The sequence below is a fragment of the Channa argus genome, chromosome 19, assembly GCF_033026475.1.
Source record: "Channa argus isolate prfri chromosome 19, Channa argus male v1.0, whole genome shotgun sequence".
Classification (NCBI taxonomy): domain Eukaryota; kingdom Metazoa; phylum Chordata; class Actinopteri; order Anabantiformes; family Channidae; genus Channa; species Channa argus.
This window is the reverse complement of record NC_090215.1, coordinates 11,962,057-11,984,884: the sequence shown is the minus strand read 5'-3', so window position 1 is coordinate 11,984,884 and position 22,828 is coordinate 11,962,057. Positions and strand designations below refer to the sequence as shown.

Genomic DNA, 22,828 nt, shown 5'->3' with positions numbered 1-22,828 from the left:
AAATACAAATATATCAAGTCACACTTAATTGCAACCTAATGTCACGATAAGGCATTTTGTTTAATAAATAAATAAAACACAGCACAACACACGTTACAGTGTCTTAAGGGATTTGTTTATTTGGAAGATTTTATCATCAGCTGGCAATGGGTTACTGACAGTTTACTGTCAGCTGATATGGCTGTAGATCCAGGAGGTGAACTTGTTGACCCTGGTGTAGACCCCAGGCAGGTTTGGTCTGCCGCAGCCTGAACCCCAGCTGACAATGCCAATTAGGAACCAGCGACCTCCTCCTGGTGCCTGACAGGACAATGGACCCCCTGAATCCCCCTGCAAAAGAAAGACTACAGCTGACACAGAAATAACACAAGGTATCTTTTACTCCTACTTACACTTAATCAAAATACAGATGATCGAGTCAGATGAACTCACTCTACAAGCATCTCGTTCTCCAGAAGGGACCCCGGCACAGAGCATGCGAGGTGAGACAGGGCCATAGCTCTTCTTACACTCAGTCTGGCTCAGTATGGAAACCTCTGCTTTCTGCAGCACTGAGGGCAATACCTTGTCTGCAAGTCAAATATACAGTATAATACAGCTTTAATTTATAAGGATTAGCGATCTCCTCAAATTTATTAAAGTTATATTAAAGTATAAAAGTCTCTGAGTTCTATGTGAGATATTACGTACCCTCCTCAGAGCGGTATCCCCATCCAGTGACCCAGCAGTGGTGGCTGTTGGTGACAGTGTGGGAGAAGGGTGGGAGGCACACAGGCTGGACCAGTGGAATGAGGGAGGAAGGCCAGGGCTTCTTGAGCCGCAACAGGGCAATGTCATAGTCAAATGTGTACACGTTATAGTACTCGTGCACCACTATCCGCTGGATCTCTGCCACATATTTGGCTCTGCCCTGCGTCAACATGCCGAGGTGAGCGTTCCAGTAGCGGGGGTCAGACAGCCTGCAGAGTCAGAGGTCAATGACTTTCATGGATCCAACTGTAATATAACTTGAAAACATGCAAGATCATATTTACAGTAAGTGATAGTTTGTTCATAAAATCAATATGAGTCAGAATATGTTAACATATAAGATAATAGTCTTTCTTCTCCAGTCTGTGATTATGATTGATTAGTAAAGCAATAGCTTGTCATAGCACAATACAATAGTACAAATAGATCTGATAAATAATTCTTCATGTAATAAATTACCAAATAATCAATACCTCATTATTACTGGTGGTTATGATATTAAGTGTAACGCACATAAATGTGAGGTTATAAATTAGGACCATTAAATGTATCAGATTATCGGGTATAACAATATACATAATTATTTGAGTATTTAGGCAATGCAAAAACGGATTTTATTACTTTTTCTGCTAAGTGAGATTTAACATGTACAATTTTAACTTAATGGCGTTATATTACATAACATAACCTATTTATAAAGTCAATACAAACTTGAGGGGTCAGAAAATGAATGAAAAAAAAATGTATTTCTGTTACACAAAATTATGTTTCTTTTTCCTTTGGAAATATTGCAGACTTTGAAATTCTCTGAAAACCATTAAAATGAAACGGTGTGTAGCACAGCAGCCTCTTTGGTTGGAATCGTCACGACTTAAACTAGCCATTTAAACAAAGATACTGGTTGTTTTAATGGGGGTGTAAGTCAGAAATACAGTGAGCCACTCTATTATCAGTAGCTGCAGGCCAGTTGCCATAACAGTTCATATTCAAGTTGACTAACCTTTCCTTGCTGAAGCAGTGTGCAGCTGAGATGAGCCAATCAGAGGAAAGGATAGAAGCACCACAGTACAGGTTGCCAGAGAAGTGGAGGCTGACCTGCCACGGCCACTCCCCCTCCACAGAGTTAACTCCACCTATGATACGTTCCTGGCCTGTGGATGAACCCACCTTCTTCACCGGGGAGGGACGACCACAGGCTGAGGAGCACATAGTGATTGATTTTCTTGTTATACTGGTTATATTTTTTTAAGTAGAGGAGCATACAGTTTGTGCATGTAGAAAAAGCTCCTGCTGGGCTTGAAGGTTGTTCAAAATAAATGAAAAAGTGGGACAGTATATCGCATATCTTCAGTTAAAATGCAGGAAATGACTGCCACTAATGACATGTACCACAGTGAGAGATAAAACATTGCATGCTACACTGTGTACAGCTAAGAGGTTAGTTTTGCAAAGTGGGAGTATGAGCACAGTAGGAGTGTGTTCTCCACCTACACTAACCTGAAACGCTGACTCATCAACATAGCACTCAAATCTGTTGCCATCTTATTAAAAGTTAGAGCTGTAGCGTGAGTTTATGTGCACGCACACGCACAAGTGTACATGTGTGATCAAAGACAGTCCTGTTCCCACCATCTCAAGAGATAAAATAACAAACACAGAGAGCTTTTACCGTGAGTTCAGCCCATCTGCTGCAGTTCAGCAGGTTTCATGAAATCATTAAGAATCTGACAGAGAATTGGCAAAGTAGTGGCATCATGATCTCTATGTGCCAATTGTTTTCTTTGGAAAACAACTCAGGCAGGTAGTGTGATCATAGTTTAGTTCAAGGAAATAAATAACTTTATGGGATAAACTGAGAATATGTCAGGATCTGCAAATGTGGAATAATGCTTAGCAAATCAAAGTCATTAAGTGGCTTCATTTGAAAAGAATTATTAATTGTCATAGAAATCTACAGTTTTGAAATAAATCTTTAACATTTGGAATATTCTGGTAGAGAATGGCAACAATGTTACAACATGCTATATATATGCAAGTTATAAAAGGGGGAAAGTTTGAAAAAGTCTGTTATTCTCACCACAGTCCACCTCATCACTGTGGTCCTCACAGTCATGAACACCGTCACACTTTGCGTTCTTTTTCAGGATGCAGGAGCCACTGCTGCACTGATACCTGATTGCAGAGCAGGTTATTTCTAGCAAAAGCAGAGACAATACTGTCAGTATTAGTGGCCAAAGGGTTAAAGGGCACACACACATTCAGTAGTGTAGAAAAAGAAATTTAAAAAATGCATACCCTGAGTGCAGTTGATCTCGTCTTTTCCATCAGTGCAATCTGTCTCTCCGTTGCACACAAACAAAGGATGCAGAGGGCTGTTACCACCACAGTTCATTGTGGGCCTCGCTGTAAGAATATGCAACAATTTCACAATGTGTAAATGATTCTTCAGGCAAATATTCTGAAACTGTTGACTACAATCCAAAGTTTTTCTTATAGCGCTACTTGTTAAAAAGCAGAAAATCAGACAACACTAATCAAATGGTAAAAAAAACACAGATAACCTCAACCCGATTTTAACTTGAAGAACAGCTTACAGCAAAACACTTCGTCACTCTCATCTTGGCAGTCATCCAAGCCGTCACAGCGTCGACTTTTCTCCACACATAGTCCAGTGGAGCACAGGAAGTGGCTCCCTGGACAGGCTTAAAGAAGCAACATGAGAACAGACCTAAATCATTTGAATTAAAGTGCATTAACAAAAGATTGGCTTCCTGTTTCCTTTTTACTGTATTTTAAATCTAAAACAGATTATATTTGAACTTTTTTAGCTGCTAAATGTGCTGCTAAAAAAAAGAAAGAAAATGAAAAAAATTGACTTACAGAGAATTTGCTTCAAAGCAAACTCATTAACTTACATCCACAGATAAATACAATGGACATCAATGATCAGTCATGTCCTACACTGCATCCTGGCTGCTATAATGAGTCATGCTCTACCCTTGCATTGCTTACGTTGACTGATATTATAGCTGCTGTAAGAAGCTTGAAATGGCTGAGCTGAGGTGCGTGAGCTGCAGCGAAACTCCACCTCTGGGCTGTGGTCGGCGATCCGAAACACTGTGCTGTGTCCCACGTAGCTGCCACAGAATCTGTGGAAGGAAATCATGAGCAAACATCACAGGATGTTGTGTGAGGAGTAAATGCGTAATAGAATACAAAGTAAAAATAACCTAATAATTTAATAGAATGTGAAGAATCCATGTTTTCCCAGTTTATTTATGGTTGTACTTAGATATCTATAAATGTTGCAACACTTTAGCACGTTGCTGTACACACATACGTGATTTCATTGACCTTCCACCAGCCGTTTTCACACCCCTTCATGTCTTTTGGTTTTAGTACATAGCTCTGAAACTGCAGAGCAACTCCTAAAGCTTTGGTAGGGGCCTAGAATAAAATATAAACACAGTATACAATCAATAAGATCTATTTTAAGACAAACTCACACACACACTGGCTAACAAGTGTATATGTACTGTAAGTGTGAGCTCTACCACAAACGTCCAGGTGCAGGAACACTGAGGCGGCAGCAGGCTGGGGTAGAAAGGACTAAATATCTGATGGGTGATGTCAGGCTCTAAGGGAATCTTTATTTGAGACATACACACTGGCAGAGACACAAGGGCAAAAAGAGTAAAACAGAGAATTGTTTTCATCAACGTCATATTTAATAAAAATTTAAATAGTACAAGTGTTCTTTTGTTAGAAGTATCAAAAATTGCCAAGGAGTCTATATATGTTATAAAAAAATAATGACAATGACTTTGAATTGTACACGGCTCATCAACGTTGCTTGCTTTTATGTAGAGACATACTATAAATTTTGGGAACCACTGACATACAAAATAGCCAGGTAAGTGTGCCATACCTTCTTCAGCTATTGCCTCAAAGTGTCCTCTGAAGCTCTTGTCATTCGTCATTGTAAACGACAGCAACATGACATTGGAGGTAGAGACAAGGGAAAAGGTGCTGAACACTGGCTCACACAGCCTGCAGCACAGAGGTACACTGTACTTCATAACATGTAATGGTTATGTGAGATGACTTAGATAAATGCCATTTTTGGCAGATATACTAGGTGCTGAAACATTGAGTATTCTTGTAGACAACTAAAGAGGAGCAAAGTGCACACAACACACCTGTGCAGAATGCGCCCTCTCATGGGCAGCAGAGCATCATACACAATCAGAGCATCATTCACACAGTCGCTGGGCTCGATGTGGAATGAGGTTACAGTCAGACGGATCAAGGATCCAGGAGCAGCAGTGAGCTTTACGTGGCAGCTCACACCACCCCATGCTGAGAAGATGTTTAAAGGGACCTTTGCCCCTTGAAGGTTGGCATACATCTTATCTACACACTGTGAGCCTGGAAACACAAAGAACTTAGGGAAGCACAATACGACATACAATATACAGTAATTTATATCCATCTTATTTGTTTTGAAATACCTGCTACATTTGATGTATAATCTGAGCGCTGAACAGCTGCAGGAGGACACACTCATCAGTCTCTGCACTGATTTAAAAAGATTGGATGCAACTACAAATACAAATACATACTGTTGATGAGGATTGAGTCGATGTCAACAGGGAGATCCAGCAAGTAGCCTACTGAGGACCTGTTCCTTGTGTACACAGAGTCTCTTAAAATGGCTCCTATACACTCCTCACACATTGCTGGACTCTTTAGATGAGGGACCACAAACACCATCCATAAATGCACCAACACCCCACCCTTATTGTTGGTACTGCGAGAGACAAAAAAATTTAAATATTAAAAAAATTTAAAAAAATAAACCCGAACACAAAATACAATGAATCATAATAATCAGCTGAACCACTTATTGCTATAGGACAGCGGTGCCTTGAGGGCCGCAGCCTGTTCATTTTCCAATTGAATACCTTTATCTGATGTTTTCAATCAACCAGAAGCTGGCAGAAAATGGTTGTGCAGGGATAGTTGAAAAACAAACCGGGCTGTGGGTCTCAAGGCCCAGCATTTGATATCCCTGTTATATTTTGACAAGCAGGCCCACTGTACCTGAGGTCTGAAATGACAGCTTGCTTGTAGAGTTTGGCTACTGAGGACATCATGTACACATTGCTCACCTACAACACAGCAGTAATTAAGCACTGGACTCCCTTAGATCAGCACTAACCATTGTGTAAATAACATGGTTAAACTGATACATACAACATCTTGTATTTTGTTTGCCATGGTCACAAACTCAGTGGAGTCTTCCTGGCGGTACTCAGGGATAAACTCCACATTTGCAACACGGAACATCCCGGCAAAATACACTCCACTGTTGCTTTCTCTGTGGACTAGGTAAATTAAGTTAAAATTTGATTAAAAGTAAATCTGAATAGACAGGATTAAGCAAATCTGCTAAATGGTTTATATAACTTTATTAATAAACACTCTTCAAGGATATCCAAGAATTGCATTTTTGGGATGAGAGATTGCTTCCACTTACATATGAAGACCCACAGCAGTGACCATATGACCACAACCAGCACAAACACCACCGCTGCGATGATGACAGCAAGGTATGGGATGTTCAACAGATACGCCCACAGCCTCTTGAGACCCTTGGGCTTCCGTCTAGTCTTTCTGTACTTCCTGCGGAGCTTTTGCAGAGTGTGGTCCACTGTGGCCACCTCCACAGACACATCTGCAATCTGCAGCCAGGGAGTTGGACACATTCCTATTCATGTTAAGTGCCATCACACAAGCACTAAATTTCACTCGCCCTTTCAAATAGTTACTCCAATATGTCAGTCCTGACATATTGACATATATGTCAGTCCTGCCATATTGGCTCCTGTTGGGATGAGGTCAATGATGCTGAAATTATGTGAATGTGAAGTGTCTTCATACTGTTATTTCCCTCAGCAAGTCTGTTAGAGCTCTTAGGACTCAACGCTGGGATAAAGGGACACCAGAGAGCCACATTGGCTCTTTTGGAGGATTTAACAGAGGATTTAACATTTAACATCTGATGTCAAACAACTGGTAATCAAGCTCCATTACTGGTCACTTCGGCTTGTGAAGGAAACCCAGTAGGCTCCATCAGATGTAACACTTGGCCCTCATAGAGTTACCCAGTGCACATGTATTATTCATTTAGTGTCATCCCATACGGCGCAGGTCGTAGGGTATAGATGCTCACAGAAAATAAATATGATAAAAAACATTTTAATATATTGCACATATTTAATGAAATAACATTGCAGCAGGCTTAAAAACGTCATGAAAACACATCATCTTGGTTTAACATCCTGGGACTCTTGCTCTAAAATTAGCTTAATGATTCAAATGATAAGTCTCTGAGCCTGTAGACAATTATTACATTAAGGATCTTACTTACACTAGCATAGTCTTGCTGAGATGAATCATCATCTCCGCTCTTCTGCTCGTTCTCCTCGTCTTCTGTGCCCATGACACAGGCATCTCTTCAAGACTCTATCATCGAGCTCCTGATTCCTGGTTTTTAAGATCCATTTTATTTTTCTTTAGAACAAAAACTGTCTTATAAGAAGAGCAGCAGACACAGGCACAGTGTAGATCCACACAGCACACTGTTTGCAAGCACAAAACACAGGTGTGTGAAACCAGATCCTTCAGCACAGGTGAGCAGTGGAGAAACAGGGAGATCTCTGATGGTAGTGTACCTCCTCCGGTTCTATAGTTAATGAGTGAAACATTAGCTAACAGCCACAAAGTGAATTTGTTAGTGGCCAGTTTCATAAGCAAACACTTATTTGTGACAACTTCTCATTTTGTATGTTTGTGCAAGGTTTATTTACAGTGTTAACAGAGCTAATGAATGGGCCAGTTAATTTATCCTCTGGCTGCTTTGTGCTCAGCAAAAAGGGTCCAGCCTTTATGAAATAAACTGAAACTATGTTTGTCAACATAATAGCAGAATATACATTTAGTCGTATTTAAAATGAAAAACAAAAACATAACTGGAATTAATAAGACAAAGGGGTGGGGTTTCATAAGCTTTAGTGAGCAGCATCTTTAACAAACCAACAAAATGGACAGAGTCACTATTTTAACACTTTTGACATGCCCTTTCTGAATGTAGGCATTGAACTTCATTATGCAACAAAAACAGATACATAAAGAAAGACACATGTGGTACAAAACAAAACTTCAGTACATTCACAGGAAATCAAACAGGAAAATAAACTGTTCTTTGAGACTTCAGCACCGATAGGATGCGTACCGCTCATCCAACGTACAGAGGGGAAAAAAACAGGGCTGAAGGTGAGTAGCCTCATTTCCTAAAAAAGGCATTGCGGGTGATACTGTATAACAGGTGATAAGGCTTTCGCTTTGGGGGCTCGGCGAGTGAAAAGACCTGCTGCTGAGGCACGCTGGTGGGAATGGTGATGTGACGCTGGTGAAGTGGGTGAAGGTTTTGGTGGTGGAGAGGGACAGAACCAGAGTAACCACTGGCTAAAAGGTGAAAAGGGCAAAACACAAATAAAAATTACAAATGTGGATTCAACTTGATTGAAAATAAAGAGACATTTATAGTATTTAGAAATACATTTTCCATACGTTTAATCTTCCCCTGTTTGACTCTTCTGGCATTTAAAATTGCTTGTTTTCTTTGTTCTTTACTGATCTCCATTCCTGCCAAGAAACAAAGACACTGCACCTTCAGGTCAAAATATTTCCAAATCCCCCATCTTTAACAATTTTGTATTCTGAGCACCTTTTATTAGACAACTGCCCACAGTTTTATATAATCAGTGCAAAGAATCCAGCTCAACTCACCCATCTCTTGGTCTTCCTTGACTCTGTGTCTCTCTTTGGCAAAAGCCTCTAACCACCTCTGCTTGTCCTGGGTCTTCTTGCAGCATAGCACACACACAAACTCCAAAGTGGAGGCGTGGCGCAGACGCAGACCATTCCTCAGGGTTAAGCCCAGGTCTGGGTCCCGCCCATCCTGCAAGTCCACCACCTCGGTCTGGTCCATATCCAGTCGACCACGGTAGTGGAGCAGGTCTCTGCGTAGGACGTCTTTTTTACAGAAGACCAACTGGTGGTCAAACAGGAAGAAGCTGCGTTGCTGCATTTTGCCTTGTCGGATGATTCGAGTTAGCTCACCAGAGTGGATCAGCTCTGAGCTGCGTTCCAGCACATCAGGTCCCTACAGTAACACAAAGGAGGACACTGTCATGTTACACATGATTAAATAGAAACATTCTGTACGTGAGGCTGGCAAAGCACACGTACAACCTATAATTAACAATCAAAATAAAAACCTGATTAATATTCAATAATCATTCTTACCTCCCAATGGAGAATTGCGACCTGCCAGTGAGCAATTGTATCAATACTCTCCAGCCGTCTCTTCCTTTCATTTATCAGACTGGCCACATTCTTCATAGCCTCGTATGCTTTGCTCACTCCGGAGTAGTCACTGCAAAAATTCAGCAAAGAAATGGTGAAAACACGGCCTACCTATACAAAATTATAAGAAAGGACATTTGTATATACACACTTCGTCATTTATAAATGAAAAAATGAACTAATAAAACCTGTAGGAATTGTTTGTTTTTTCAACACAAAATGGTTGAACATCATGCAGACCAATGAACAATTTATAGTTAAGAGTAGTTGATGTTAGGCTACATTGAGAAATATCAAGCACCTCCTTGCTTATAGCTTTTAATGAGCACCCAATGTCAAGTCTAGCTAAAGAGACAAGAAAGGCCAAATAGTGTAATAAAAAGTTCTAAATGTACCTGTGGTCCTTAGGGGTGTACTTTAGCAGTTCTCCCAGCTGCAGGGGATATTTACAGATCTTCTGGACGGGTGTGAGCAAGAAACCAGCGATAGAGATGTCAATCATCTGCTGGAGGAGTCGGCATGCTTCAAAAAAATGTTTGTATTTGCCAAACTTCATGAGGCGCTGCAGCTCAGTACAGGCTGCTGGATGAGTGTTACAGTACTCTGAGTAGATAGAGAAGCCCTCCCCCTGGTGAAAAATAGGTACAGAATCATCATTTAGACCCAAAAAATCTGTTTCAATGAAACCAGTATATACGGGAAAAATAAAATAAAAACAAAAGAGTGGTCCACTGAAGACAATGTATGGTTACCTGTAAAAGAAAACACGAGCCTATTTCACTGAGATGTGGTTGTTCTTTGTTGTACTTCTTTTCCAGATCTTTAAGAAACTGCCTTTGAAATCTGTAGATGTCTTCTATGTTACTAAAGATGGTCTGCAACTGCGGCTCAGTAAACATGTCTGGGTGTTTACGGCACTGGCGGATGTAACCCTGAAAGATACACAAAATAGACAGAATATAGTTCATTTTATAAAACTGGCCAATAGGGGGTGATGGACATACGCTTTTGTTTTCAAGTGGTACTATGATGAACTGCTTAGCATCTTAGCAGAGGTATGAATAATGCATATGCAGAATAAACCAGCAGCAGCTCTACCCTTAATGTCCCTGGTCTGCAAAAGTACCTCACAGATGTCTTTCAAGTGCTTGATGTAGATGCATTCTGTATTCATGATTTCTTGAACCACATTGGTTCTCATCTGCTCCCTGTGCTGAGCACCGTGTGTATCCCTGGGAGTTGGATCTTCCTGGTCGGCTACACTCTCCACACTCTCTGCACTTGAGTCCTCCTGGTTCACTCGCACCTGAGACACATTCACAATGGCACCTTCTGAGTAGAGTTTAAACCAAGAAAACATTTATATTTGCTTAAGTGTAACACAAAGTCAGGATTAGATTTCCAAAACATAGTTTGCGATGTTTGAGAAATGTTTTGTGAAATTACAATAACTACCTAAAATAAATATGACCTAGTAGACATGATAATAGAAATAACATGCCCAAGTTTAACAAGCTCCTATTGAGCAACACTGATTCAGCTACAAGCATTCACAGAGCAGATGCCCATCTGCCAATCAAATAACTTCACCATGGTTACCACAGCCACCTAATTAAGACTGAACAATCAGCACTGGTCACCTTAGAAACCAGTTGAACTCTTCCACTCACACTGTTACCAGGGCTGATGAAGTTTGTTTGGAGCTAAGCCAGTTTGCCAGTCTTTTCTCTGCCGCTGTTATGCAAACAAGCATCACACACACAGGTCAGGAAGTCTACTTACTCTCACAAAGCTGGAGGGGAACCAGGCCTCCTTGTCAGCACCCCTGCCCCACCACCAGTCATTATGGGAAGCATCCAGGACATGGATAACATCTCCAGCCTTGAAGGCCAGCTCCTGCTCCTCCATAGTCACATGGTCCCAAAGAGCTTCAGCATACACTGTGTGCCCTGAGCTTATCCACTGAGTATACACACACACAGATCATAGAAATACAATTACATGCAGGCCAAACCTATGTTGGACATTCAAGATTATATTAAGACTGTTTGTGGTGCTGAACTGTGGCCAAACATCTTAAACACACAACTCAGTTCAGAAGTAGACCCAAGGCGAATATACAATAAGATAAATTCAGCATTTTACATTAAATTCACATTTTTGAAGATGCTTGTGAGTGTTATAAGTAACGTCCTCAGCCTCACCTCGTTGAGCACGGAGATCTCCACCCCTGGCTGGAGGTAGGGCGTGACATCAGTGAGCTCATCAAAGCTGCTCTCATCCTCCTCACTCACGCTGTCATCAAGTGCCGCTGAGCACTCAGACACACCATCTATAACATATATACAGACGTTAAAGAACTGCGAGGAGCTAAAATTCTCCTCACTACGTTGTAAAAATGCCCAGAGAAAGATGGAGGCACACCCCACACCTGGCTTTATACCAACATTTTGTTTCAACACACTAACATTTCCCAGACTCCACTTTACCCACAGACTAAAATTTGTGATCTCTTCTCACACAGCAACAACTCCAGTTCTTACCACTGAGCACTCTGTGGAGTTTTCGCCTTCCCACACGGTCGAGTCCGATGGGGGTGCTCTGGGAGAGGGCGGTGGGGCGAAACCTGGCAGACACTGCTCTGTAGGGGGGCACTTGATGAGAGGGGATGGGTGGCCGTGACAGGAGCTGAAGGAAAGACAAAAGAAAACATCCTGGGATTTATAAAGAGCTGGCTTTCTACCTACTCGATGACTCTATATCACAGAGGAATGCAACAGATGCATTTAGAACTGCTTATGTAGTGCTCATTTTTCTTTGTAAAATGCTTCTCTGGATATTTTAAACCTGTATTACAGATTATTGACATCTTTAACCTCTGAGATCTTTTTTTTCCCCTTAATTTTTTTACTTCAGTATTTATTTGGGTCAAATCAAATTATGCTACTACTATAAATAGCATAACTTTATACTTTACATATACTATACATTGTACAAGATTTGTGTTCTTCTACTGCACTTCCTCAATTATCCCCCTTACAAATCATGCTTTTTGTAGAAGGAACAGCTAATTAAATACAGACAAAAACTGTTTAAAATGCTTTTTTAAAATATCCAGATAAATTGTGATGAAAAACAAATACACTTGGAAATGTAATTATGTAGTATACAGTATAGTATTACTGGGATTAATCTGCACATAGAAGCTTACAGAAGGACGACATTCTTCTTTCTGCTCAGAATCAGGAGGAAAAAGATCCATGCCTCCTATCACTGAAATGGGCCTCTGCCTCCTGCCCTGAACATCGCCATTCATGCTGGAAGTTGGGGGGCTCTCTTCATTCCCATATGTGTTATTATTACTGTAGCCATTATGCAATGGTGTATTTCCTGTCCCGTCCTCAACATGCAGTTCTGACACTTCTTCAGGAATGGAGTGCTTCCTGGAAATTAGTTGCCCATAGTCAGAGATGGGCCGAGGTCTTGGGCGGCCAGTCCTTCGTCTATGCTTGACAGAAGAAGTTTCTGTGGGAGTGACAGCTGCATCTGTAGGTGATGTAGGCGATGAGGATGATACAGAGGGGCATGTTGGGGAGACTGGAGATGTGCTGCTGCTGGTTGTGGGAGAGACCTCCTGTGTTTGGAGTAGCACTTCACTCAATTGTTCTGCTATCTCCTGGACAAAAGTGTTCAGAACAAGACATAAGTGATGATACTGACTTTCTCTTGTACAATGACTTGCAATGAACAGAGACGTAATGTCTGCTGGGGAGAACATCTGTTAATCAGAAGCCAAGTAAGATGGTATTAAAAGTCATAAAATACCAAACTAAAAACTCCAGAGTGGAGGCACAAGAAATAATGCTATCACTGTTATCGGGATTCTTGTAAGAAAGTTGATTATCACATGAAAGAATTCACACAGTGATTGGCTCCACATACGGAACACAATAGACCCCCATGCTTATCAAGTTCAAACAAAAACTGCAACAGAAATAGCACAAATATTTCGCAAGTAAATGCTATCAAACTGTAGGTTTGTTAGAAAGTACAAATTATTAAATATTACCAAACGATTACTCATTTTGCATACCGCTGTCAGTTAGTCACCCAGTGATTTTAAATCTCACCTCATGGTTTTCTTGATCAGGTTCTGATCCCCAGCATAAACAGTGGAAAGGCACACAGGTCACTAGCATCATTGTGGAAAAAATACAAACACACAGACTACCCTTTGTCTCCCTGGCCAAGTCTCTATTGTTTTTCTTAAGTAAACAAATCTGATTTTACTTGTTCATCTTCAAAGGTAATATTTTACTCTCAACACCATAAAGACACTTCTATAATGAAATGTGTTTGGTCTAACCAGTGGTGCTGCTATCAGCCACAGGCCTAGTGTTCATGGTGCTGGACTTTGATCCACTGGACTGCAGCTTAAAGGAAGGCAGAGAAGTGAGGCACTCATAGCTGCCTACCCACCCACAGCAAAAAGGACTATGGAGCTGTTTTGCGCAAGGGCCAGTAATCATAAATAAAGCCTAATTATTAACTCAGCCTGCTCCTTTAGTGTACCTGGTAGCACAGAACAGCTGGCTTTGGCATGTGATCCTGCTGCAGCAGAAGTCAGCATATTAAACACAACTGACCAGAAAAATAGGGTGAAGCAACGTAATGCCTATGTCATTATCAGTTTGTCACTAATGCGGACTTTGGAGCTCAGTTTGTTTGTTTTTTGGCATACGAGCACCATACTGACAAGTATCACGCTGACACAAGAACTTATCTCAGTGGATTAGGATGGTGCCAGACTCAAAGATCACTTCATAAAATCACGATTGAAAAGAGTGAAGTTTGATTTCCTAAGACAGCTGGAATATCAGCATCCAAACCAACATAATTGTGACGCTGTATTTTCAAACCTGTCTCCGTACTTCCTTTCTCTTTGAAAGTTGAAATATGTATAACATGTAACCTCATGATGTCATTTTTTTAATTAATTGCAATTGTAATAATTGTCTCCAGTCAGCATACAGATGTATAAAACTAACTAAAAACACTAATCTTCTCTACTCATGTTAAGTGTTTGTCAGTCGGCAGCCTGGATTCTCTTCTATAATAACTATTAAAATCACATTAGCCAAACACACCACTCCACTGGGTGACATGCTACTAACCAAACATGAGTGGAGTCTGTTTGGTGATTAAGGACAATATGCTTATTTTAGACCAAATGTCTCTTTTAATGATAAAAAGAGCTTCTGGTCTGTCAAAGTGGGAAGCATATTGCAGCTTTGCTAGATCTTAGTTGTTGTATACTTAATGCCTCTGTAGGCAGTAAAAACTAAACAGGTCAGCTGAATAAGATGACAATAACCTAACTTGATGGTGGTCTGTCAGAACATCTGAGCCAATGCATGTGGTGCAATACTGCTGCAATATTGTATGTGCCAAAAAAGGGAAAGATTTATTAGTTTAAATTAGTTAAGACTCCTTTTATTTATTTGAGCACATCCTTTGCCAACTTACTCCCTTACCTCATTAGTTAGTGACTTGATCTCAGTCTGTTCTTGTTTTTGTAAAGGCTCTTTTTGGATGAGTGTAGATGTATGGGATTCTGCTGTCTGCTGTCCACTTGCTGTGGCTACAGTTTGTGATTTATAATGAGCAGAAATTCCAGGTGAGGTTTGTTCTGCTCTCTCTGGGGGATCCAGAAAAGCTGGGCTGATAAGGACCTGATGCTGCTGTGAGCTGATGTCGTATACAGGCTGGTGATGAACAAGAGGGGTATGTTCAACAGACATAACCCTGGCTCTGACAGGCGATGGCCGGCGCTTTCGTTCATTGGTTTGTAGGCAAGGCACACGTCTGGAGTAGTCGTCATGGAGAAGGCTTAGGGGTGACATCGGAGATGGAGAGGTGGGGCTACGGGGGGGACTTCGCCTTCGTCTGACAGTAAGATCCGTCATACTGCCTACTAGCTTCAGCATTGGTCTCTTGGTCTTCACAGGGGATTTCTTGTGGCCCTGGAGGTCCACTGAAGAGGCACTGGCTGTTCTCTGGATGTTCGGCTCCCTGGTCGATGTGCTAGTCTTCTGGGGTCCTTCCTGTGGAGAAGTAGTACCTGGAGATGGGGCTTTGCGTCTGAAAGGTGCTTTAAAAATATTTAGATTTTCTGCACTTCTGCTTAGTCTGCTAGGGACCTTCACATGCGTGCTCTCAATTATATGTTCTGATTGGCCACTGACCCTGGATGTCTGATCTGGTCTTTGAGTATCTTTTGATTCATTTCCATTGTCTCCTGTAATTCTCCCATTGCCTAAGTCAAGTAATGAGATGCGTCCTGCTCCATAAGCTCTTCTGATGCTTCTTGAGAATCGTGAGTTTCGAGTGAGACCATCTCCATCATTTTCCTCATCATCGTAGTCCTCAGTATCTGAGCTACGCTGGCCAATCATTGCTAACGTCTGGTCAGTAGAATTTCCATTAGACACATGATGCGCCTCTGCAATATTTAAGTGATTTGTTGTATCATCTATGCCAAGGTCAGAGTTGGCCACAATTTTGCCATTAGCCATTTCCTGATATGATGAAGGGACATGTGCTCCATCTTGGTTTCTATTCTGAATGCTCTGAAGGACCGAAGAGCGGAGCTTTTTAAAGGAATCCACCACACCCAGTCCTGAAAGTCCTGACCAGGACTGGGGGCCATTGTTGCTGTTGTTGCTTTGGACTGAGGTGGGACTATCTGTGGATGGACTATGAGCCGGGATGGGTCCCTTCCTCGAGTTAGAAAAAAGCCGCATTATCCGTGATGACTGATGGTTTCCTTCAGGGTGAACTATAACACCGTTGGACCACGCAGAGGAGTTGATGCCATTCAATCGGCTCTCATCAGGGCCTAAAATCCTTGGCTGTACCTGTGCACTGCAAGCAGACAGCAGATATGGGACTGCAGTTCTATCACTCTGACTTGAAAAAGGGTAGATATCACTGAGGGGTCGGCTCCTGATTAATGGGTCTGCATTAGAGCAGTTGTGGTACGCGAGAGAGTCTTCACTTGTGGACAAGACTCTGTCCTTTTGTTCTGCCTGCAAAACAAAACAGAGAATCATGTTATGGGTCTTTCCATGTCACGATTAATGGTCCCATTCAAAGGTTGAAATGGAGCAGCTGAATTTGCTACAAATTCAAGACTGATCCTTTTTTTAAGAAAGGCTGTGAAATTTAATTGCTGAGCAGAACATAAGCATGAAAAGCATGTGTGTGTTTACAGTAGTGTCCTCCGCATTAGTAACTAAGAGGAGGAATAGAGGTAAGAAAAGATGGGGACACAGATAAACAAATTGGATCCATCAGTGTGCTTAGGGTCCAGAGGAGACATCTTTTACTGAAACCAGTCCTGGGTGCCTTATTTTAACGTCCAAGGAGAGCTGAGGCCCAGGTTGGGGTGGAGCTGTACTAAGTTCAGCTCTGTGTGTGTGTGATTCAGGGTAGCTAATGCAGCTGAGTCTTTGAAGTGGGGCCTTGTGAGCGTGACTAAGCAATGAAACTTGCTAATCCATTGTGATTAATGCAACAAATTGCCCATTTTTCTCCAGATTACGTCGAGGATGAGGTGATGGTGAGGGGGAGGCTTGTTTTGTCCTCAAACAATGACACTGTTCAACCGTTTACTGTAATACAGCGACAGTTGTCATTGTCTTATTTTAAGGAATTGCTTCAAACAGGTACTTTTCACTGCAAACATTTTTAAGATGACATTAAAGGTGTTACTTAAATTAATGATGGCTCTGTTCTATTCAAGTGTCCCAGTGAGCGATGAAAGTGTGACAGTGAGCCAGCATAGACAGATCCCAGACCCAGAAACTGAAGTTACTATTCCAATTTAATATTTCTACCTGTGTTTTCCCTACAGTGACATATTAGTGTCACAAGTGTCTGCTGAGCCCATTGTGTAGTTCAAAAAGTTAAATCTCCTTTAGATCTTTATTATTACTGGAATTGACTTTTGTTATGTGTTCAAAAGGCTACACAGTGACACACCTTATCTATTTTATAGTTGGAAATGGATGTACAAATAGTCTTAAATAACAATAAGCCAACACAACCTTTACCAAAAAATGGCTAGAGACAGTGTGTGTGTGTGTGTGTGTGTGTGTGTGTGTGTGTGTGTGTGTGTGTATGTATATATATATATATATATATATATATATATATATATATATATATATATATATATATATATATATATATATATATATATATATATATATATATATATATATATATATATATATATATATATATATATATATATATATATATAGGGACAATGCACATAATTCATCAGTTGAATGTACCTTCTAAAATTCTGTTTTCCACACTTTACACACCCTCAAAGAAATTAAGGAATTACGTACATGGTTTACATGCAAGTTTACCATCATGATGCCCCTGCATCAAGAGACATACAGTACATAGTCTAACTACTTTTCTATTTTGCTTCCCACAAGTTTGCTGAATATGTATCTACTCTACCTGCCTCTGTCATAGATAATATAGGCTTGTAATAATAGGATCGGGGTATTCAACCAGACATTGACATTTTGGTTTTTAATTTTCTAAGCTTTTTCATATTGTTTAAGGGCTAGTAACAGAACACTTCAATTCACAGTAATACATTTTTACCCATGCCACCTTTATCATATAACTATAAAGAAGTTGTTGTTTCAGGGTCGCCACTGTGGATCATTTGTCCACATATTCATTTGGCATCATCAATAAAAAACATCTGCTTACAAATCCATCACAAATGACATTATGCTTAAATAAAGGGTTATAACATTTTGTCCAGGAAATGTTTCTTAACACCATGGCCACCACAGAAACATTGTTTATATTATTCAGGTATTCAATTGGAATACTGTGATTTTATCAGTAACATTCAGTCCCAACACAGACTGAATGCATTTTTAGGTTGGGCAACTGCCATGTTCATATACTCTACAGGGAGTTGCAGTGATCCTGGAATGCTCCCACACCTCCCGTCACCATGCATGTTCAGCAGCAGATGGGCTTTCTCAGTCAAACTCTCTATGGAATCTGCTTTCACTTGAACCAGCTCGCTCCATCACACTAAACACTTATGTATACACAGAGCCACCGCTGCCAAGCACCGCTGCTGACAGACAGTAAACACGCCTCATAACAATGTGCTGCTTTCAAGGCAATGCTGAATTGTCCTCTTGTAGTTTCTCGTGCTCAGTTATGTAGGAATAACTTTGAGTAGCAACTAGGAAAATAGGATAAAGCATTTCATCTAGTTTTAAAGCAGAAATATAGGAGGAAATGTGTCTGCTTTTTGGGTAGCTTGATTTTGTTTTGAATATTACAATAACATTTTGATATCTCTTGTTCCATCAACTGTAGAACTATCCTTCAACAGCTTTCTGTCTTTACCCCACACTTGGTGCCAACTGTCACACGCCAGGTGCTGTATACTAATACTTGGCAGTGATTTAATTCTGAACCAAGCTGATACAGGTGGTTACCACTCTATTTAAACAAATGCAACACTGATAGATATCATCAACGACTTACATGATGGATAATTATTTATATGCTAACAACTTCACTATATTTGTGATTCAATTACTCTTAGCTACAGATTTACGAGCCAAATTGTCAACAGCTTTCCGGTTCATGGTTGACACACTTGTTCAACTGACCCGTTAGCTGCCAATTTTACAAAATAAAATCAACGCTGGCAACTGCAGTTCCTCTATTTTATTTTTATTTTACGAGGTTCATTTTACTGCAACGCACTTCTAACAAAACCTTACATTTTCTTCCACTGTCTCAAAAGATCAAAAGTTAACATTTTTTTAAACACGGCATTTACTTTTTTTTAAAGTTTCTAAAATGACACAAGAAAGCAAGTAATGTGTAAATACAACTATTAACATGTCTACAGCTGTGAATATTGCAGCATCCAGAAAAAGATTACTTACGTATACGATAATATCACACCCTACTCTCTGTAAATGTAGATCACTTTTACTATGGTAAACTTTCCTGTATAGTCTTTGCGTTGCCTTTGCACCAAGATCACTGCCGCTCTTCAGCTTCCTCCTGCTAAGCTGTCGATGGGAGCGGCACACTGGGGCCCTGGTCCAGAGTTAATTAAGAGCTCAGGGAGGAGTCCCCCCCACACACATGGCAGCCAGCTGGAGCCAGCCTTAGATTAGACTCAAAAACAAGGATGAACTCACAGCAAGATACATAAACATGTACACAATAGCTAAAAGCATGGTCTTCAAAAACACATCCACAATTAGTTTGGGCATCCTTTCACATAGTGCACATCCCTTCTCTGTGTGTGAGCATGTGCACTCACATACACGGATGTTCAGAAATGACTAGGGAGGAAAGACCTTAAATTATTGACTCCCATCCTGTTTGGCTAGCAAACCCAGCAGGTTACATAAGAGTCATAAATGCATAGTGATGACCGACCTACAGCCCATAGTTTACCTCTGCAAAGGTATGTCCTTCCTGAGGCTAGGATAAAACTCTTTAGACCAAAATGAACAGAGCATTAAAAGAACCAGACAGGGATTATGAAGAGAAAGTAAGATTTTATTTTTTTCCAGTCTGGTTTAACTTTGAGACAGACATAACAGTCTTTGAGCAGCATCATCATTTTACTGGTCATCTATTTGTTATGACCAAACATATGAAAAAATGTGAGGATGAAGCATGTTTAGGTTGTCCTAATACAAGACCATAGTGTTTTAAAGAACAGATTGGCTGATTAGTGTAATTGTAATCACACTAGGGTTGTTTAAAACCTAAGCTGAACATATGCTAAATATTATAGGAAAATGTTCACTGTATTTTGTCCTTCAATTAAGTTCATGTTTTTGGTTGTATAAGCTTCTGTCAAGATTATGCAACACTTAACAGTAATCTGTTTTAAATATTTCAATCTATTTCAAAAATCTTTTTGGCCTTAAGCCAACCTTACAGCCTGTCTCCAAGCAAAGACGAAAAGCTCCAGCAAGCTGAAGAAAAAGTACTTTATGAGAGAACAGTGTGTGAGAGTGTATATTTGTGTGTATAGCTTATTCCTCTTCCATCCCAGTAATAATCTGATTAGAGGAGCTTTACCAGTCTGTGTTCAGGACTGGTTTCATCTACACATTATAGTGTAATCAGGAAGACAAGTAGGCTATTCACATCTGACTGAGTGACACTCAAAGGCTTGTAAAAAGCCCACCACGAATTGACGTCAGGGGTACCATCATCTAGATGTGTTCTATGATTTAAAGACAAAAACAAGAGAATAAAGTCCTGAAAAGTGCTTATAAGGAGGACACCATGTCTTCTAGCATCAAATAAAAACAATTAACTATCTTTATGGTTCTTTATGACATAGGTTTGCACAGAATATCTTGTGTAGCATCAACAAGCAGACAAACTATTAGTTTAGTTTCCTGGTTAAAGTCTCATATTTAGGCATGCCCTAGTTCCTCATTTTTTGGTATGGCAGAAGAAAAAGGAGAACAATTTCTATTGGGCGTGGGAAGTACAGGTACAGGCAAACTAGGGAGTGTCACCATTCAGACACAGGCAGCTACTTACTCACCTGATCTGCTGTCATAGAGACAGACAACCAGAAATTTAATACCACACAGTGTACAAGGCTTTACAAGGACAAAACACCACAGAGCCCCGTTGTCAACAGTCAACAGTGTAACCTGACAGTGGTATATCAATTGCCAACATATTGCTCCATAAACATTCAAAGACCATAAAAACAAAAGTTTCGAAAGAGTTCAAATCAACCCAATATGATGTAGGAATCTGATACAATGTGTTCCTCATTGGCCTGTGATCTTAGAAAAATTAGAAAAAAAGTTTATGCTCCACATCTAAAAGCACTTTTCAAATCATGAACACAGTATTCCCTCCCTAGTGCATATGCCCCTATTCACTTCACTGAGTCACCACACTGAAAATTGTTGGTTGAAATTGCAAATAATTTTGTTTTTTAAAAAGAAAGAAAACTAAATCACATTAAGGATCTCAGAGTTAAATTTCCCATGACAAATTATTACAGCTATACATGAAAACAGTTATATAGCAGTTGCTTAGTCCTGTTGTAACAAATAATCATGTCAAAAGTTTGTGGGCAGTATAAAGCAGAGGACTCTGACCTGTAGATGAGTATTTGACATTGAAGGATCTGGAGAATACATTTTAACTCCAGCATAGAAGAACCAAGTTAATTAATTGGGAGTAAACTGTACTGGGGACTGCAGACTCCTACAAGAAATGTAGCTGAGTTAGTACCTGCTAAGAATAAAATGAAAAGAAGGAGGTATGAAAGGGGATTATGCTGAGTAGGTTTCTAAACCTATAAAGAAGTCGGGGCCAAACTGCTTATTTATTTCTGCATTAATTAACTTTCTTTGAGCATAAAGCTCTTTGTAGTTGCTGCACTCCCAACCCCTCCTTCACCCACCCTCTGCACAAACTGGCATCTCCCAGATCACTATAACAACCACGGCTGTAATGCACTACAATAACCCCCTCCGGTCCCATTTTAGCCAAAAACCCAACGGACAAAATCAGAGCAACTGTCGTGTGTATCACGAACACTACACTTCGTTTAAAGGAAACTGTTTGATCACCTATATGGGCTGTGAATTTGATAACAGAAAAAAAAACAAAACAAAACAAAAAAAAAAACCTTTTGCTCACCCTGTTCATAGTCGCTGGTGTGGTCCTCCTGACCTTTTACTCACATCAACACAGCAGCTGTTTATCCATAGTGAAGTAGTTTCTCGGAGGACAAATAGGTTTTCCGCCTGGCACTCCTTATCCTCACACAGAAAACATGTCGGATACAAAAGGCACGATAAGTGTTGCTCACTAGCTACCCTGCAACATTTTTGGACGAATGGCTGACTGACTTCTTAGGTTAGCAACTTAAGCTAGCACACAGGCTCACTTGATAAACTTCTTCTAAATTGCGCAACCTCTCCGATTTACACACTCCCTTTTAGCAACCGGCAAAACTTGTTATCAGTCAAGTACAAGCAGAAGATAGATGCTCAATTATAAAATATCCTCGGAAGTTGCAGCATAAAGACCGATTTTTTTCGGTGATAATTCCAGTTACAAGTGGGCTTTCTTTGAGGCTTGAGCTGCCTAGAATCACATTATTGCACTTGTTGCAGTGTTTGCAGAGGGCGGGGCTTCGAGAGGTTACGATGGCGGCTAATGGTTGACCGCAGCGTAACCGTCCTGCTGACAGCCAATCATAAATCAGAACAAGAGTCCCAGACCACAAGGACACGCCCACCGTGGAACGCGCTTCATTGAAAAAAACGAGGAAAGACAACGTTGCCCTTTTATATCCTAAGGCTGTTTGAAGACAGAAGAAAAAAAAAAAATACTGAACCTCCCAGTTGTTGTTTTACTGTCATGTCTATGTATCATGCCAAGACAATTGATGCTCTGTGGTATTTCTGTTGTGTGTACCTATCCCCACATACCACAAAACAAAACATAATGACTTAGAGAATGCTGCTCTGCGTTGTTAGACAATAACCGGGAACAAGGAAAACAGAACAGCTAA

At 40.5% G+C, this 22,828-nt stretch overlaps 2 protein-coding genes across 6 annotated transcripts; both read right to left on the bottom strand.

The window, feature by feature from the left end:
- Positions 1-93: 93 nt before the first annotated feature.
- tmprss7 (transmembrane serine protease 7) lies at positions 94-7,094 on the bottom strand. Its single transcript, XM_067485738.1, has 17 exons — positions 6,290-7,094; positions 6,007-6,137; positions 5,854-5,921; positions 5,373-5,560; positions 5,262-5,297; positions 4,950-5,178; positions 4,679-4,800; positions 4,305-4,417; positions 4,091-4,197; positions 3,763-3,899; positions 3,345-3,452; positions 3,046-3,153; positions 2,828-2,944; positions 1,751-1,946; positions 691-959; positions 433-569; positions 94-330 (listed from the first exon to the last, which is right to left on the bottom strand). The coding sequence occupies exons 1-17, from the start codon at positions 6,516-6,518 to the stop codon at positions 169-171; spliced, it is 2,457 nt and encodes an 818-aa protein (XP_067341839.1). The 5' UTR covers positions 6,519-7,094; the 3' UTR covers positions 94-168.
- A 713-nt stretch (positions 7,095-7,807) lies between these two features.
- spata13 (spermatogenesis associated 13) lies at positions 7,808-22,413 on the bottom strand. 5 transcript variants are annotated; one of them, XM_067485727.1, is made up of 13 exons: positions 21,949-22,413; positions 14,718-16,271; positions 12,395-12,859; positions 11,727-11,871; positions 11,388-11,515; positions 10,966-11,145; positions 10,310-10,489; positions 9,936-10,115; positions 9,579-9,811; positions 9,124-9,253; positions 8,605-8,980; positions 8,386-8,460; positions 7,808-8,280 (listed from the first exon to the last, which is right to left on the bottom strand). In XM_067485727.1, exons 1-13 carry the CDS (start codon positions 21,955-21,957, stop codon positions 8,099-8,101), a joined length of 3,837 nt encoding a protein of 1,278 aa, XP_067341828.1. In that variant the 5' UTR covers positions 21,958-22,413; the 3' UTR covers positions 7,808-8,098. The 5 variants fall into 5 exon arrangements, with proteins under 5 accessions (XP_067341828.1, XP_067341830.1, XP_067341829.1 ...); XM_067485729.1 differs by lacking the exon at positions 21,949-22,413 and adding an exon at positions 19,194-19,345; XM_067485728.1 differs by lacking the exon at positions 10,310-10,489.
- Positions 22,414-22,828: the final 415 nt, after the last annotated feature.